General features: G+C 46.5%; 1 protein-coding gene across 1 annotated transcript in view; it reads left to right on the forward strand.

Annotated features, from left to right (window-relative positions):
• Positions 1 to 18,773, forward strand: part of LOC142008281 (uncharacterized) — a 262,225-nt gene that overhangs the window by 98,317 nt on the left and 145,135 nt on the right. Inside the window, exons 13-15 of the mRNA XM_074985463.1 lie at positions 10,112 to 10,375; positions 12,259 to 12,430; positions 17,927 to 18,085. Coding sequence (XP_074841564.1) covers positions 10,112 to 10,375; positions 12,259 to 12,430; positions 17,927 to 18,085 — 595 coding nt within the window. The remainder of the gene's footprint in view (positions 1 to 10,111; positions 10,376 to 12,258; positions 12,431 to 17,926; positions 18,086 to 18,773) is intronic.

The following is an 18,773-nucleotide window of genomic DNA, read 5'->3' on the forward strand; positions in this document are numbered from 1 at the left end:
GAAATGACTCAGGTGTACCAGCACCTGCTGACTAACCTCAGTGTACACCATCAGGGGCTACATTGCTTTTCGCTTCCCATCTGCTAGGCCTTAGAGTGTCCTTACTGACCTAATGATTTTGTAGAGCCCAGGAGTTGCCAATACTCTTGAGACCAATCCTCAGAGAAGTTCATCCATTATCAGTGCACTACTTGCCAATTCTCTCCACCAGCAGCGGTGCAGAGCTATTTCCACTGTAGGTGCACTATTTGTTGGTTCCATCTGCCACACATCTTAGCACCAGAAGTGTGGTACCAGCAGCTTCAATGATGGAAGTGAAGGAATCAGACTTCTCTGATAACCCTTATGCCAGACCATCAGCAAGAACATCTATTCTGGGATGCTAGAATAGCCCTGATAGAAATTTGGGAGCGCCTTTGACACCCTCACATGCTAAACAAGGCTTGAGACCAATAGTTCTCTCCTACCTGGGCCCTGCCTCCATATCTCTATGAGCCTTCAAATGGCTGCATGACTTGAATTAGACTGAATTAGACTTAGAACAGGGATTACATAAGAGAGAAGAGCCTTACCACCTCTCCCCGGCACCAGGAACACAGAGGAAGAGGAATAGCCTGAGTATTCATCTCTGGCTTTTTTTTCGTTATTTCCCATAGGCTACGTCTACACTAGCACGTTACGTCGAAGTAGCCTACTTCGAAGTAAGAACATCGAAATAGGCTACTTTGACGAATATCATCTACATGTCCTCCAGGGCTGGCAACGTCGACGTTCAACGTCGAAGTAGCAACGGGGAACGTCGAAAAGAGCCGACCTGGAAGGAAATGCAGAGCGTCTACATACACAAATACTCTCTTTCGAAATAAGGGGCCAGGAAAGACCGCGGACCAGGTCACAGAGCACACTACCCCTTCTGGGGCAGCTGCAAGCTGCTACTTTAAAGGTCCCCTCCCAGACACACCTGGCCTGCACAGCACGAAGTCTGCAGAGCAGTAGCCACTCTCTCACAGACCAAGTCACAGCAGATATGGACACCCTGCAGCAGCTGCAGCAGCAGCAGCAGGAAGTGGAGGCCCTCCTGGTAGTCATCCAGGGGACAAGTGCCCTGCTAGGTGCTGCCCGGGAGGCCACCCAGTGGATCCTGCCAGAGGAGCCCATCCCAGAGGCAGACGGGGATGCCCCTGACCACCGGGCTCCCCTCTTCCTCCCTCACCGGCTGCTCCCCCGCCTCTGGAGCTACCCCACCAGCTCTGAGTGGTGGGAGCAGTTTGTCATGTGGGAGTGGGATGACGATATGTGGCTCCAGAACTTCTGCATGCGCCGGCAGACCTTTTTTGAGCTCTGCCAATGGCTCACCGCAGCACTGAGGCACCACGACACCCGGATGCGGCGTGCCCTCCCCGTCAAGAGGAGGGTCGCAATAGCCGTCTGGAAGCTGGCCACTCCAGACAGCTATCGCTCCATGGGACACCAGTTTGGAGTGGGAAAGGCCACGGTGAGGGCCATCATCATGGAGGTAAGGAGGCCCGGGCAAGCACCCACTGGGGGGCAGGGGGGCCGGGTGTGGGCTTGGGGAGGGAAGGACGGAGGGGGGGAGGGAGGGGCCGGGTGTGGGGCTGGAAAGGGAGGGGTACCGGGGAGGGCTGGGATGGGCAAGTGGGGTACCCAGGGAGGTGCCTTGGAGGGTGCCTGGGGGAAGGGCCCTGGGGCACCCTGCACAGCCTCATGGGCACCTGTGTTTCCTCCCCACAGGTGGTCCGTGCGCTTATCGCCATGTTGCTCCAGAGAGTCGTCTGACTTGGGGACCTGGACGCAGCCATCGCCGGATTCGCCTCCATGGGGGTCCCCAACTGCTTCGGGGCCCTGGATGGGACCCACATCCCCATCCGCGCCCCGGACCACAGCGGAGGAAGATACATCAACTGCAGGGGCTACCACTCCGTGGTTCTGCAGGCCATGGTGGACAGTCGGGGCCACTTCCAGGATGTGTACATGGGCTGGCTCGGCCGCACACACGATGCCCGTGTTTTTAGGAACTCGGGCCTGTGCCGCCAGCTGGAGGCAGGGACCTACATGCCCCAGAGGGAGATCCCTCTGGGAGACACCACCTTGCCCCTCTGCCTCATGGCGGACACGGCCTACCCGCCCCAGCCCTGGCTCATGCGCCCGTACATCAGCCACCTCAACGCCAGCCAGGAGCGGTTCAATGCCCGCCTGAACCACACCCGCCAGGTGGTGGAGAGAACATTTGGCCATCTGAAGGATTGCTGGAGGTGCCTCCTTGCCCGACTGGATGTCAGCCTCCAAAACATCCCCCGGGTTGTGGGCGTGTGCTGCACGCTCCACAACATCATTGAGAGCAAGGGGGAGGCTTTCGTCCAGGCTTCCCCCAGCTGGTCGCCGCACCTAGCCGCCAAGCCCACCATGAGGGGGTGTGGGTCCACGAGGCCCTGCGGGCCCACTTCGATCAGGGAGACCCCTGAGCACCTCCCTGGCCTTCCCCGGAAGACCCACCCCCCACACACATCCCGCAATGCCCACACACCGCCCCCAACACCTGCACACCACCCCCGCAACAAGCACACGGCTCCAGCTTTTTGGAAAATAAAACTTTTTTAAACTGGATAACTTGTTTGATTCAACAAAGAAACTGCAACTAATCTACAAAAAGGGGGACAACTATATACAAAAAGGGGGACAATGGTATACATGGGCCAACAGCCGAGCCGTCCGCCGGGCCCCCCATCACTCCGGGGTGGGGGTAGAGGGGCGTGACCCAGGCGGGTATGGCTCGCAACCCCTCCTCCCTGTGTCCGCGATCCCCGGCGTGGGTGTCTGGGAGCTGGGGGGACTGGCAGGTAGGGCCGGGATGCCTCCACTGGCCAGTCTTCAGCCCCAGTGGGCTCTGTGGAGCTTGCCGGTGGTGAGGCGGGTGGGGCAGCAGGCGGTGAGGCGGGTGGGGCAGCAGGCGGCGAGGTGGGTGGAGCGGTGGGGAGGGCGGCCCGGGGGGCAGTGGGGGGTGGGAGCCAGAAGACAGCCTCCTGGATCGACCCAGCTATGTCGCTGAAAACCCCCATAAAGTCCTCCCATGCCGCCCACCGCCGGGTGGACTCCTCCCGCTCGAAGCGGAGTCTTTCCTCCACCACCTCTGTCTGCCACTGTAGAGCTGCCAGCAGCTGAGGGTCCACCGGGGCCATCCCAAGAATCCAGCGGTGGCGGGACCATCCTGCTGGCCTTGGAGGTGTCTCCGGCCACTGGTGGTGGCTGGTCTCTGCCGGGCTGTCGGGGACAACGGACAGTGCCTGGCTGCCTGGGGCGTCCGATGCTGCAGCTGGAGAGAGGGAGGGGAAAGCTGTTAGTCCAGTGCCCTGGCCTGTGGCCCGTTCTCCCCGCCTCCTCTTGGGTGCTGGGTCTCCGTCCCTGTTGGTGGGTTTGATGTCCCTGTTGGCTGTCACCATGGCATTGTCCCACCGCCCCCGGGGTCAAGACTGAGTTCTGTCCAGGGGTACGGGTGCTGACGGGCGCTGATGGTTGTGCTGCCATCCTGGGACTGTACTGTGGCTGGGCATTTGCAGGTTGGGGTCCGCTGGGGGTGTGTGAGGCTCCTGGTCGTGTCTGGTGCCCCCGCCCTGTGGCCCATGGGTGTGTGCTCTGTGGGGTATGTACCTGACCGTCCATTGCTGCAGTCGGGGGAAGCCTGGTGGGCAGATGCCTGGCTGGTGCACCAGGAAGGGAGGTCAATGAGGAGCCCCCCCTCCTCGCTGCTGGACCCCTCCTCCGCTGTCCTGAGCGGGGGGGGCTCCTCGGGTGGGCCCCAGGGTATGGGGCTTCCCTCCGGGCTGGACTCCGGCTCCGAGGCCTGCTGGGGCTCGTCGGCCGTGGTGTCAAGGGTGGCCAGGGGGGAGGAGGTGTCCCGGGGGCCCAGGATGGCCCTGAGCTCCCTGTAATAGGGGCAAGTGGTGGGGGCAGCCCCAGACCGGCTGGCCGAGTCCCGGGCCCGGGCATACCCCTGCTGCAGCTCCTTCACTTTACTCTGGACATGATCCGGAGTGCGGGCAGGGTGACCCTGGGCAGCCAGGCCCTTGCCCAGTCGGGCGAATGCTTCTGCATTCCGCCGCTTGCTCCCCATCATGTGGAGCACCTCCTTCTCGCCCCAGAGCCCCAGCAGGTCTCGGAGCTCGACCTCCAACCAGGAGGGGCCCCGCGTCCTTTTGGCCCCCTGCCTGGCTGCTGGGGGTGCCTGGGTCCCCTCAGGAGGGGAGCCCTGGGGATGCTTGGGGGGCTGGCTGGAGGCCATGGGTAAAGGCAGCGGGGATCGGGGCCTGTGAGAAGTGTGCAGGGCTAGCATGTGCCTGTGCTGCTGCCTGCACGCTCTCAGCTTCCAGCCATAGGAAATCCGGGTCTGTGGTGCCTTTAAGGCTGCTGCACGCGGTGACCATAGCGCCCCGCAGGGGCTGGAGAGACTGTCTCTCAACCCCTCAGCTGATGGCTGCCATGGAGGACCCCGCAATTTCAAAGTAGCGGGACACGGATCGTCTATACGCACCCTAGTTCAACGTTTAACGTCGAAGTAGGGTGCTATTCCCATCCTCGGGAATAGCGACTTCAACATCTCGCTGACTAATGTCAATTTCAACAGCGTGAAGATGCGACAGGTGCTATTTCGATGTTGGGCTGGCTAGTGTAGACGCACCCATGGAGGCATTGACACTGGCCTTGTTATTGCCTTTCTGCTGATGTCAAGCAATCACCTCCGCAGGGTTTCCCTCCAAATCCCTCTAGAGGAAATTCAGGACTCCCCAGTTGTCAGGTCCAAATAAGAGTGTGCCCTGTTAGCAGAAAAAAAGATGTTTTGTTTAATTTAAGGTATCATCATTCCTCCCCTCCCCTCCCCTCATATAAAACTCTTTGGCATTTCAGGCTGCTGCTGAAGGCAGTCAGTTGCACCAGTCCAAGTCTACATTTTTTGACAAGGAAGCCAAGAAACTGGACTGCCTGGAAAGGAAAAGTTCCTCTTTTTTTCTAGCCTACAATTGCACCTAGCAAATTATCAGGCATTTGCATGCAAATATAACTTTATCCATGTGATATAGGTAATAAAGTTAACAAATAAGATCTTCCAGGAGCTCAGGTCTCAGTTTCCAAATAATCTTTATTGAAGGTAAGATAATTGGTAAGCCCGCCTTTCAGATGTCACTAGAGGCAATAGACGTGGCCTTGCACTCTGTGGCACCTTTGGCTCTCCTGATTCAGGCTGCGATTTCACTTCTCTGGGTTTCTCCAAGGAAGTTCAAGCTAAACTGGAAGACTGGGGGAAAAATTGATTCAGTGAAAAGATAGATGAGCTGTTACACCCACTTAAAGACTCCCGAGAAACCCTTTGCTCCTTGAGAATATACATCCGGGCTCCATAAAGGAAGTAAACCTCCCTCTTTCCTATAGGTAATGCCCAGTTTCTAAATCCTTCTACCGTCCGAGGATCTACACTTTCACTTCCAACTGACTCCCACTCTTACACCAAGAAATTATTTTAATGGGATTTCACAGAGCTGCCAATCAGTCTTCCCACTGCTGGATTTCACTACCCCTTTCGGTGGCCAGCTAGCTCATTTTCACTCGTAATGTTGATACCTCACACTGGAGAGGTGGACTCTGGAGATCACCCTCAGGCCACTCTACAGAATTCCTTGTCAACCCCACCTTCCTGAAACAGCTCTCCTCCATCCTCATTGGGCACTGCTTGTGAGTCACAGAGAGCAGCCATGGGGACTGGCCCTGGAAGGAGAAAGTGAAGTTGCCTGTTGTAACTGGAGTTCTTTGCAAAGTGCAGTTCCTGGGGGCATTCCATGACATACACTCTTTCCTCTCTGCTCTGATTCTTTCCTAAAGTGATTCATGCCAGAGAAGGACATGGCGAGGTGATTGGTCTATGCTTCCCTTTAGGCCCTCAGTTTGGAGAACAAGGAGGTGCAGAACAATAGACACTGCTGCTGAAGAATCTTCACATTTGCCATATGTAGCACCTGCAAACCCACAGTAAAAACTCCTAGGAACCACTCATCTTGATGAACTTGTTATTATTTGGCAAATAATCTTTCTTTCCTTCTTGCTGGCTATGTAACCAATGTCTGGTGGTTACAAACATCCTGGCAGAGGACAGTTTGTTTTAAAAGGATCCTAAAAATAGGCATATAGACGAAAAATTTTTCAGTGACACAACTACTTCTGCTGTTTATACTTTAAAACTTTTCAACTGTACAAATAACGGTCACTGTCCTTAGCATTATAATCACAATTTTTTTTTATTTGTATAACAAAGGTTACTATCTAGCACCCAACTAGCCAAATGAAATGTATGGCTTGATTAAGGATCTCTTTTGTCAGTAATTTGTGCCTAATGTTTTTAACTTTCCCACGGGCTGTTATAGAAAATGGTAAATCTGGTTTAAATGAAACCTGATACTGTTAATGGTTTAATAGCAGCTGCCACAGGGTTATGGCATTTTTCAGCAGATGCTTCTGTTTCTTTTTAAGCCTACACAAAATCTTAGAATATATTTACATAATTAATGTAAAGTTCACCTACATAATGACAATATTTATAGTTTTAAGAGATTTCCTTAGATTATTTCCCTTCTTTTACAGTTGTCCAATCACAATGTACAACCTCAAACCGGAAGACAGAGCTTGATATTTTAAAACAATAATTAATACTCCTTCTTAAAGAAAATTCATGACATGCAGCATCCTTGTAGATATGCAGTATTTCTGTTGCTAATATTTGTTATTTGTGTGAGCAGAGCCCTTCATCACTCCAGAGACAGGGAAAAAAAAAAGCCCTTGAAGCTTGCTTGCAGTCTGTGCCTATTATCTAGTCTACCATACAAGCTAGAAAAATGATTCAAAGAATTTTAAAAAATGAATGCCACATACTTCATCACATGTTGTTTAGCTAATTGTTCTTGAATGTGACATTACTTATATCTTTAAGGTGGACAAGGTACATGGACTAGTCCGAGCTTCATCTACGTAAAGAAATTTGTACTGGTTTAAAGTATTATGGATGCAGTATTATTGGGTGAAGATTTCCAAGTTACTGGTGTTTTTTGATATCTTCATTTTTGGGTACCCAACCTGAGACACTACAAAGGGCCTGGCTTTCAGACAGTGCTGAAGATATGTCACATTGAACACCTCAAAACTGGGGCACTTAGTAACACTGGGCACTTTCAAAAAACATCCATCCCTTGTTTAAGAGTATTTTACTTATGAGTACTCGCTAAAATGAAGAACTATATACCTACCTTTATTCACTAGAACTTCCCCCGCTTATATGAGCAGGCTCCCTGGCCGGGGGGCGGCACAGGAAACAGGGAGACCTGCAGCCCTACAGCTGGCTCAGCTCCAGCTGTGGGGTCCCTGGTTGGGGGTGGGGAGACCCACAGCTGGAGTCTTCTCCCTCCTTTCTCTGACATGCAGCTGTCTGACAGCCCTTAGGCTGGGGGGAAGAGAGGGAGAAGGCTCTTAGCCTGGTTCCTTCCCCCGCAATGGTGGGAACATGAAACTGACCAGCTATGAGCTGATCAGTTTCCCGGCGCCCTAAGCCACTGGGAGACTGGAAGCAGCCTGCCCCTGGTTCCTGGCTTCTGCCACTCTGGGAGCCAGGAAACTGACCAGCCCTGGTGGTTCCTGGCTCCACTCCCTTTCCAGGAAAATTTGAGTTATGCAGGGGTTGCAGGAACAACCCCTGGGTAACTCCAGGTTTTACTGTATTAGACCCCCCCGCCCCCGTCTGCCCCGCAGACCTCACCCTCGGCCAGGTTTTAACAGCCCGCCCATGGTCCCAAACTGCCTCCAGTCTTAAATCTGCCCAGCAGCCCCAAAGGTCCTCCAGCCTTAAACCTCCCACAGCCGCCGAAAACCACCCCCAGCCTTAGAGCCCCCACGCAGCTCCAAGCTGCCCCAAGGCTAAGACCCGCCCCCCCCCGCATCCTTCAACAGCCCCAGCCTTAGACACTCATCCGCCTCCTGCAGCCTCTTCACCGGGGCTGATAGGCTGGGTGTCTCCCCCAGTCCTCCTGCTCCCAGCAATTAACTGAAGTGTTAAGGTTTCAGCACCTAGGCATAAGGTAATTGCTATCTCTAGTGACAGAGAAAGCTGCCATCTTCGGCAGTTATCGCTATTGATAGATATCTGTCTGAGGCAACAGTATTAAGAAACCGCAAATGTCTTCTTCAACAGCCACATGCAGCTGGAAACTGCTCAGTGGGTGACCTTTAACAAATCTAATGGGACCCATGTTTGGGTCCTGACCCATAGGTTGGGAATCCCTGCTCTATGTAGATACACTACATCCTGTTTCTGTTGCCAAACAATTCAAATATGTCAGGAAAGTACCTAAACTCAACTGGTTTATGTCAAGTTACAAGCCCTTGGAACGAATTGGAGACTTTTACATGTATTGCAATGGGAATTTAGTGTCGTTCTTATGAGTTTTCGCTTATGAGCAGAAATTTGGGCACCAATTGTGCTCGTATAGCGAGGGGTGAGTGAACTTGTTTTCATTAAAGTGTACATGTGTGCACAAGGGAAAAAGAGAGGAAACAATGAGCCACTCTCTCTACGTGGTCTGGATAGCAGGGGCTGGGTACAGTGGGAGGCCTTACACTCAGTCCATACAATAACTCCACAGAAGAAGCATTGCCATCACCGTTAACTTTTGCAAAGAGAGTAGTAACTGGGAGGGAAGGTGCTCAGTTATGGCAATGATGATGCTCAGACAAAACTCTTGTGTGTACACGTACACGCACCTGTGGGTGAAGAGAGAGAGAGATGAGGCTCAGGCCCCTGTCCCATATCCCTCATCAGAACTGCTTAGGAAGAGAGCAGCAGATGTTGTAAACTCTCCTAAAATGGAGTGCCTTTTTCCCACTTGTACTCTCCAAAGCGCCGGATACAATCCTCTCTGTGAGCTTCTAGGGGGTGGGATGCTGGCTTAGGGCACATAAAGTTATCAGTGCTGAAGTACAAAAATCACAGGACATCCATGGTGATCCTGAGCCCCTAAAATTGGAGAGCTGACAATGTGTACTGAGCAGCCTTACCAATTTCCCAGGACAGCTACCTCAAATAAAGGATGATCTTGGGAAAACCAGGGCATGTGGCAATTCTGTACATTGGATGGTGACACTGCAGCCCCTAGGGATGTTTGTTCTAAAATTAATTAATTCCGGGCTGAGTCCTGTTGAACAGGAACAGGATCAAACCTTACATTACTTTGATAACAAGGTAGAAAGTGTGACTGGGATTCTGAACTTGAATTTCTTTCCAACGGAAAAGAGATTTAAATATGTTCATTACTTCAGGGATACTGCTTCATCCTGAATTCACAGGTTTTTTCATGGGAACCCAACATTTTCTGGGGTTCTGAAGCTGAAGTAATGTTTTGTATGTCTCCAAAATGATGAGAACATATTTGGCTAGCCCATGAGACATTAAAATTACAATTACCCAGTGGCTGGGGGGTGGAACTTTACTTCTCAGAAGTCCTTACTGACTCCTGCTCTGGGACTAAGATGCCTTATTATATGAACTCCCCATTTTCATTTGAGAGAGTAGGCTGCAGCTCACTTTGCTACCAATATAATTCCTAAGAAGGGGTTAGGAGAAATTTGACTTCGTCCCTTAGACTGGGGCCAACTTTATTTAGTGGATAGAATGGTGTCTTCAAGAACCACACAGAATAGCTCCCTGAATGGCATTTGAGGAGGCCATATGAGAGCTCTGAGAGAATCAGGACCTACTCAGATTCAATAGTTAATTTTTAAATGTTCCACTGGCTCCATTGACTAGCATTTGATGAAAATGAGAGATTTTCCATGCTTATTTAAAAAAATCAGGTAAAAGACATGCAAGAACATGCACATTACAGCATGAATAAAATATGCAACACAGCACATTTATTTAGAGAGGTTGTACAAATCATAGAGATGTGTGCACGAGGTATTCTTTTTACGTGTTAAACTAGATCATAAGTATGAAGTTTGTAAGACAGGGACACCGTTTCTCTGATTGTAACTGATACTTTCTTTACTCTTTATCTCTTTCTAGGTTCTGCCTGCTGGAAAGGAGGCAAAACTGGGCATGATCATCCTCTTTGAACTTTTTCTTCTTCATGAGACCAATATTTACACTGACCGCAGTGTAGGATGGGGTGCTTTCCCTTTGTGTGATAATAATTTCAGCACTTTGGAGGGGAAGTTCAAATGCCCTTTTCTCCGAGGCCATTATGATTCCAAATTTGACCGCTTCAAAAAAATTGAAAATTTGATTTCTCTGGATTTAGACCACTGGTTGTGCAATCTCTATTTTCAGGTTTGTGTTAGGAAGCCTTAGGCTTGTCTTACAGCTCAGTTGCTCCCATCATGGATTTCAGTTTGCATCAAACACACTTAAAGACAGTGATGTGTGTCTTTTATTAGTGTTATTTGCAGCAGATTTGCATTACTTAAAATGCTGTTTACTGCCACCTTCAAATACAGTCATTTGATTATGGAATGGAAGAGGAAATGTGCTGTTTTGCTCATCTTATTCTGGGTTTGAGCCTGCAGCACATGTGCAGTTGTGTAAATCATCTCTTAGGCATCTGTGAATGATGTAGGACCAGGCCCTTATGCATTTAAACACAACTAAGGTATACTGCTGTACCAATTACAGTACAATGATTGTGTATATTGTATTAGTGCTAGCAGCTCCAGTCGGAGATTGAGGCCCCATTGTGGTAGATATTGTACATTTGAATGTATACAAGCCTTGATACACAATAGGCCATATAGTCTGTCTGGACTTATCTATGGCCTGGTGCCTAAACTATAAGCTTGACTTTAATAGGAGTTTGCTCTTGGGAGTAGCAGGTTCAGGGCATTAGACGTAACTGGGACCTTTTATTTCATTCCCAGTTTTACAGCGATGATAAAAGATTGTTAAATATTTTGTCCTCATTTGTGTTTCCAAAAAATCAGCAAAAATAGATGGAGTTTGAAACTAGCCTATCAGTAAGACTGTAGGAAAATTATGATATATTAATTCACTAGTGGCTGCCACACTTTCTAAGTCTTGGTTTTGGTCTGGTATTCTGAAGCATGTAGACTTCCTTCCAAAGCATGGGAGAAGTGTAGAGGAGATGCTGTGTTTCCCACTTTGCTCTTGAATGAAAGAATTGCGGAAGGGAGGTCAAATTCAAGTGAGTGCCATTGTCCTCACACAGGAGATCACAACTCCACTCAAATTTGCAGCAGCTATAAAATCTGTGGCATGTTTTAAAAGTTTAAGTTTTCACTACAAAATCATGACTTGCAATTTTCTTACAGCTTCAACTGTAAGACTATTGTGATTTAAACAAACTGTAAGCAATCCACCACAAATTTTCACTGCTATTATTTTAATGTGACTGTCTTTTCAGACCTTGTTCCACTTTTATGCCAAAACAGGGTAAAGAGCAATGATGATAACTTGAATACATGCCCAGGACTCAGAGTTTCTATTCAATAAGTGCCTTTGATAAGAAAGGAAGGAAAGATATTTTTAGAAATATTAATATTAGGGGTATTATAAATTATACAATGTAATAAAACACTGAAAACTGTTGATTTTAAAGTATCAGATTGATCTTTGATCTTCTGAGCCAAAAAATCCTATAGGTAAGATGAACCTATTGATTCTGGGGACTCATAATTTGCTGAATGGTCCGGAACTGAATGTAAGACTGGGTGACTGCTATTGTCGGTGACCTGTGAGGAAATGAGAGGGGTGTGACTGAGCTAGGTAGCAGGAAATACAAGAAGTGGCATCAACTGTGAAGAAAGATGTGTTTGGGAGACTGGGACTATTTGGTGTGTCATTAGCAGAAGTCATCAAAGTCCTGTGCTGGCACTCTCCTGAGTGGATGCTGCAGGTGTTAGCTAAAATAGTCCTGGCTTTTGTTAACTTAGCCTACTTCAAACAGTACTTCATTGATGCAAACTGGGAAGAGGACTGAATTAATGTTAACTAGGCAGCTTTTACTTGGTGTCTGCAGCATCCACAGGGTGAGGAGAGGGAAAGAGGGGAGATAGGAATTACAGAACTTCGCTGCATACTGCCCTTCACACCGTTGTAGTTCTCATTGCAGGGCGGTGTAGATGAAACCTAAGAACGTTGTGTGACAAAGATATTATGGAATGCTGAGCCGTTCAGATAACATATTTCTCTTTTACTAGATTATTAAACTACCGTGGAACTCAGATGAGCAGAAGGCACATGAGACATGTCTCCAGCTCCAACCTAAACTTCTTGCTTTTACAAATATTAGTGAGAAAAATGGAGTTTCAGACAGGGAAAAAATACCTGGAATAGAAGATGATGGAATCAGAAGCTCATGTCTCCATCCAGGTACTCAGTCAAAATGCTCCTTAGCATCTTTTCAAGGTTGGTTAAGCTAACATCAAGTGATCCATCCCCTTTGTCCCGTATTCCCTGTAAGTTGTGTGCTTGTGTAGCCGCTGAGGAGAGCATCAAATGCTGCCCAGGTTATTGGAAGAGCAGCCACAGCTGGGTTTCTTGTTTTAACTGGTGTGCACATAAAAATATTCTGTACGTTAATGGAAGAGATTAGAAGGATCATTGCTTTCATCAGCTCCCAGCTTTTGACAAATAGAAGGTAGAGACGCTCAGCACGGAGTTGCATCCCTGCCCATCTTGTCTAATGCCCATTGGTGGAGATCTGTCCTCCATGATTTTATCCAATTATTTTTTGACCAGACACCAGACTTGCCTGGCAGCACCCCACCTGAACAGATCCAGCTGCTCCTCTATAAAGGAAGCACAAAGCGGGTGCCAGAGCACTCTGTTGACTTTAATGTAAGCATATGAGAGGAGAGTGCAGAGATCAAAGATAATCCTCTTTTTTTGGCATGCAGGCACTTCCTCATGCTGCCTCACTTAATTAGCTGGAGGCTACAGCTCACCAGTAGCTTCTTTCCATTTGTGTCTCGTGTGCATTTTAATCATTAAGGAGTTTGGCTCTTGAACATAAAGTTTCCTTAGTTGCTTGAGAACAGAAGAAATGTGTGTGTGTGCGCAAGACTTCGGTGGAAGAAAGAGAAGAGTGGGGAATCAGAATAGATGACTGCCTGCATAGAAATGAGAGTCAACATGTGTGCAGAAGCCTGAGAAGCTTAGATTCAATGTGTGAGGTGCAAAGAAGCTAGTAGAGGTACTCAAGGAAGCAGCAGTGGGAAAGGAAAAGGACTTTTTCAAAATAGCTTTCAGCTTTTATTACTGGACCACTTTAGAGCCCCGCAGAATTAGCACTGTGGCCCCAGTGGGGTTTACATGTCCTGTAATATCTGCAGCTGTGAGTGTTTAGATTTACACTAAGTAGGGCATGAAGACCTCTTCACATAACATACATGCAATTGCCGAGAACTTTCCCTACCGATGGATGGCATTTGGGTGTGGTATTCACGTATGGCATTTGGGTGTGGTATCCAAGATGTACTCCCCCAGCTAATTTATAATTTATCAAGTAAATACAGCGACTGGCAAACAATTAAGCTAAGATTATCCCCAGCATTATTATTTCTTCATTTTATATACACACTGAAAAAGATTGCAAGTGGCCGGCTGCCATTACTAGGAACACACATCCAAAAGTTGTCACAAGCATGTCAAAGTTAGGAATGATGTAAGTTTTAAGAGTTACAGAGTGGCATTAGTGCATGTGCTGTTCTGTACATGTATCTCTGACGCAGGCTGATAAACGGATAGTGGGAGTTCTGTGTTCTCCAGCCTGTAAAGATTTACACAATCAAAATCTCTTGGAATAATTTTATACATTGTGTATATATTTTTTTATCTTTCTTGGAGCCTTCTTTAAAGATATTATTAGCTGTTAATAACCCCCATGGGTTTGTTTTGTAATGTATCTGTGCAGTGCAACAGTATGCTGTTTCTGTTGGTGATATGTTGCTAAGAGATTTAATAATGGGTAAACAAACACAACATGTGGTAATCCATTTCAAATTAAAAGTTTATTAAATGCTAGCTTGATGACTTTCTGGCGATTTACAATTAAAGGAGCAAACCTTAGGGAACTTGAAATCACATGGTGAAAATCACAACTCCAACATTTCCAACAGAAAAATGTGTTTATGATCTGCAGCAAGCTGTCACACATTGATATGCTCTATAAATACTGTATTATATCTGTTAAACTGCAAAATGTTATGTTCAAGTGACATTAAGGTTGAGACACAAGCCAGAAAAAGCGAGAACATTCTAAATTTAAGACTGATGCTGTCTTTAAGTCACTCCACTGTGGTTGTCTAAATAGTGAGTGATCTTACATATCTGTACCATATGTGCTCCTGCAATATATAAACAAAATAGAGCAGGTTAAGGGAAGGCATTTTAGCCTTAAGACTGATTTTCTTTGTTGTGTTTAGAAAGTAAAGTCAAAACCCTTCACATCACTCCCACTAACTGAGAGCTACATTGTGCTTATCTTAAGCACAGTCAGTATTGAAGTTTGTGCATGGAGGAGCTCAAGTGGGGATTGCACCTCAGGTAAATTATGATTTTTCCAAAAGGTCCCTAGGAGCATGTTTACAAGGCCACACTGTGCTAATGACTCCAGCAGTGCTGGCATCCTGTTTCACAGACCTGTGTGTGTGTTAGGGGAGGGGAGGAGTATAGTATATAGTAATACACATTTCATAGAACTGGAAGGGATCTTGGGAGGTCATTGAGTCCAGTCACCTGCCCTCTTGGCAGGAACAAGCACCATCCCTGCTGGGGTTTTTTTTCCCCTTAATATATTTGCCTCTGACCTCTAAATGGCCTCCTCAAGGATTGAGCTCATAACCCTCAGTTTAGCAGCCTAGTGCTCAAACCACTGAGCTATCCCTCCCCTGAAGAGTGGGGTGATAGTACTACAGCCCTGCCTTCTTCCTACATCTTTTGGGTTCTAGTTGTTTCTTGGAGTCTGAGAGGAACCAGACCCAATGTTCCCTTAAGTTCTAAGTATTGCCATTTTGAAAAAAAGTTTTTGCCACTGTTTGGCATCTTGTCCTCCCAAAGGGAAGGATTTAGAAACTGTCAAAAATGGACCAAACATATCTCAGCTGGATTTCATTAGACATGAAGGGCATGTGTTTGCTGTAGGTGGTGGAGGATGACCACAACTCTTTTAGCAAAACTTCAGCTAGGAAAGTTGGATTAAACTACCAGCAAAGTTGGTGGACTTTTCTCGTCCTGCTTGAAAACATCTCTCTCAGAATCAGCCTGGTTTTGTTCTGACTGGCTTAATTTTGTAAACAGATTAACACTTCTTCATAGGTGAGAATCTCTACAGAAAACTATATATTGGGCACAAAGAGGACATCGTCTTCCAGAGCCCATTCTGACACCTATCAAAGTCAATGGGAAGACTCCCACTGATTTCCGCCTATGTCTACACTAGACATAGAAGTCGACTGCTGATGTGCAAGGTTAGCTATTCTAATTGTGTAGCTAAGATCAATTTATCTGAAGTCGACTTCCATCTCTGTCCACCCAGCGGAAGGTTGATGGCAGCATTTCTCCCTTCCGCCTTCCTTATTTCTCACCTCTCACAAGGAGTACGGGGGTTGATGTCAAGCACTGGGAGCGTCATTTTGCCCTTTTGTGAAATGAACCCCCAGAAGATTGACCATGGGTCAATCTTCCACCGTAGTGTGACTCTAGCCTCCTTGGCAGTTGGTTTGAGCCTTTTGTTTGTGAAGAAGACCGTAACTCTTTCAGGCTTAAGTGTTTCTCATGAGGGGCAGATCTTTTACCTTCAATAAAATACTGTATTTTAAGGGCTATATGAGTCATTTTTGTGTATATCCTCAAGGTCAGCCTCTTTGGATCTTTGTTTCAAACTCAGATAGGTGACTTCACTGTGCATTTGCTATGACATAAACATCAGTCTTTCAGATACTTCTCACCCATCACTGGGCCATTCTGCTCTGTTGAAATATGGAAGCATATTTTTTACGTGATATGACCGATGAGCAAACAAAACAGTTTAGAACAAGGATACATTTATCCCCTCTCTTCATAACATTTAGAATAAAAAAATTACCTTTTGTTCTTCCTGACTTATGTTAGGGCAACACAACTAATTTATTATTACTATTGCTATGTAACAGTTGCATTGTGTGGGTACCTATAGACCTCTGTGAAGTTGAGGCCATCATATATATCCTAGGTATTGCACCAACATATAATAATACTAGTTTAGAACACAAGGCCTAACAGGTAAAAAAAAAAAAAAAACAAGTTCGTGTGTGTGTGTCGGGGCGTGTGTGTGTATTAAGGGTGGTAGGATTTTTTTTGGTGAAATTACTTCAGATTTGTACCAGAAAAACACAGCAGAATTTGGCCCACTGGGTATATAACCTTGAGTGCTGCCATAACACACGTGCTGTTTCAGAAACCTATTGAATCTGAGTCCTAAGGAAGCTTGCCCTGGGGATTTAAGAAATGCAACCTACACCAGCCTTTGCTTATTTGGTGGGGAGAGGTGATTTTGATTTGTTTTCACAGTGGCATAATGGTAGTCATCCTCTAAACAAACCTCCCCATTTTTAAACAGCTCTGAATGGCCACATGATAAAGAATGGGGGTCGTCATTTTGAAATCACCATTTGGTTGGATTTTGTGGCTCCCAGGAAGTCTGTAAAACTTGGTGTACAATCCCTGTGCAATACACCATTTTCTAAGTTTGAACAATATGAGGGCAAGACTGACCCTCATCTAGCTTAAATTTGGAATGTGAACACATCAACCTGTTCAAAGGGATTCATTTGTAGTGGTAGCTCCAGATCACAAGGTTTAGGGGAATTGTTTGTAGTGCTCACACCCTTATAAAAGTTCATGGCTTCTCCGACAGGGGTATTGCTTTGAGTTTAGAAATGGTTGAAACCCAGAACTCAAACTCCCCTGAAAATATATCTCGTGTTTTCTAACCAAAACCATCAGCCAGGCTACACACTCGAAATTCAGTCCAGGCACATTAAAAATTTTATGGAGATTCACGAGCATTGTGGTGAACCTGGGTTGCATCTTAGGTTCCTAACAAAATGTCAGGATAGGCCTGGTCCAAACCCGATGGGTCAGCGCTATAGAAAGACTCCCACTGACCTCTGTAGTCTTTGTACAACCCCACTCTCCCTATCCCCATGGAAGATGCATGTAGTTCTACTAGTTATCTGTATAATTTTCCTCTACCAAAGGTACATTTTTTTTATAAGAAGCCAGATTGAAAACAAATAAAAACAACAACAACAACAACAAAAACAGCCACAAAAATCCTTTCAAAATGGCTGAAAGACTCCTGTTTTCATCACGGTGCAATGAACACATAGCTAGCTCACTTTTCTAACTCGTTCTGTGTTTGAAAATCCCGCTATCAAACTTGGCAGCTTGTGTACCACATCTATCAACTGGATAAAAGTTGAAACAGCTGGTTTTTTTTTTTTTTGAATTCCCAAACCTGTGGTTTATAATGGGAATATAGATTATACTGAGGTACCATTTTCATGTATACAATTTATCATTTAATTTTATAACTTAGAGAGCTTTTCAACCTCTCTTTTCTCCACCTCCCTCCTTGTTGGGGGCAGATAACATTAGTTTGCACCACTCATCATTGGTAAATAATTGTTGAAACTCACTGCAATTGTAACATTTTTAGATTTATGCAGGTCTTTAATTGTAAATTGCTTTTGACAGGACTGCTATGCAAAAACCTGGCTCATCCTAAAGTGATGCTGGCTGACAACCCCTTAGTGCTCCTTGGGCAAAGAAACATGTGGAAGGAATTGTTCTTTTCCATTTCACAGCTTGTCATTTCCTCTGCAGGGCAACCTTTGACCTCTTGGAGAGATCCTGACACCCATAAGGGAAGTATTCCCACTGTTGTAAAGGAAGTGGGAAAGCCGTTTAATGCTGTGAAAGGAAGGGAAGAGTGTGTGTCAGAAGAAACTGGGAAAAGAGAAGAGCTTAAAATGTTTCCAGCAGGTTAGACTTTCTATTCCATTATTTAATTTACTGAAAGTTTGGAAACAGATCTGCTTACATTTTGTTTAAAAAAAAACCCTCAAAACTCGTAGTGATATCACCTCTCAATTATTTCACAAGTCAGAGGAGGCAATGGAAAAGTTTAAATTAAAAGTGAAGGATCAAAAGGAACCTCAACAAAAAGGTACAAATGTGGATTGCTTCTCTGTTAAAATGTATCAGAAGGCCAAATGTGTTAGTAATTACAAGGTGTGTGTGGAGTGCACTGACAACATCTGATTATGTTGAGTGTTTCTGTGACATTTTTACATCCTTTCATTCTATTTGGTCATTTATATTCATGGATCACAATGTTCTTTTTTTTCTCTCCTGCACCAGTAGTCCTGCTAATGTCTCTTGTTCGCTGAGATGAATAAACATCTATGCAAGTCCATATTCATAGTGGGCAGTGGTTTTTCACTGGGACGAAGAACTGCCCATGAAGGCAAGGCAGTTTTGTGCTATGTTATCACATTTGATTTCAAATAAAAAATCATTAGCAGGAAGATGGTAATGCGATCTCCAAGGGCCCAATCCTGGTCTCTGATATTACCTTTGTGACCACAGTGAAAGTGCCAGCATAGCTAGATAGTATATGTAGCAGAGTTAATTAAGTACCCTGGTTTTAAAAGGTGCTGTGCTCCTGCTG

This window comes from Carettochelys insculpta, chromosome 2, assembly GCF_033958435.1.
Source record: "Carettochelys insculpta isolate YL-2023 chromosome 2, ASM3395843v1, whole genome shotgun sequence".
Classification (NCBI taxonomy): domain Eukaryota; kingdom Metazoa; phylum Chordata; order Testudines; family Carettochelyidae; genus Carettochelys; species Carettochelys insculpta.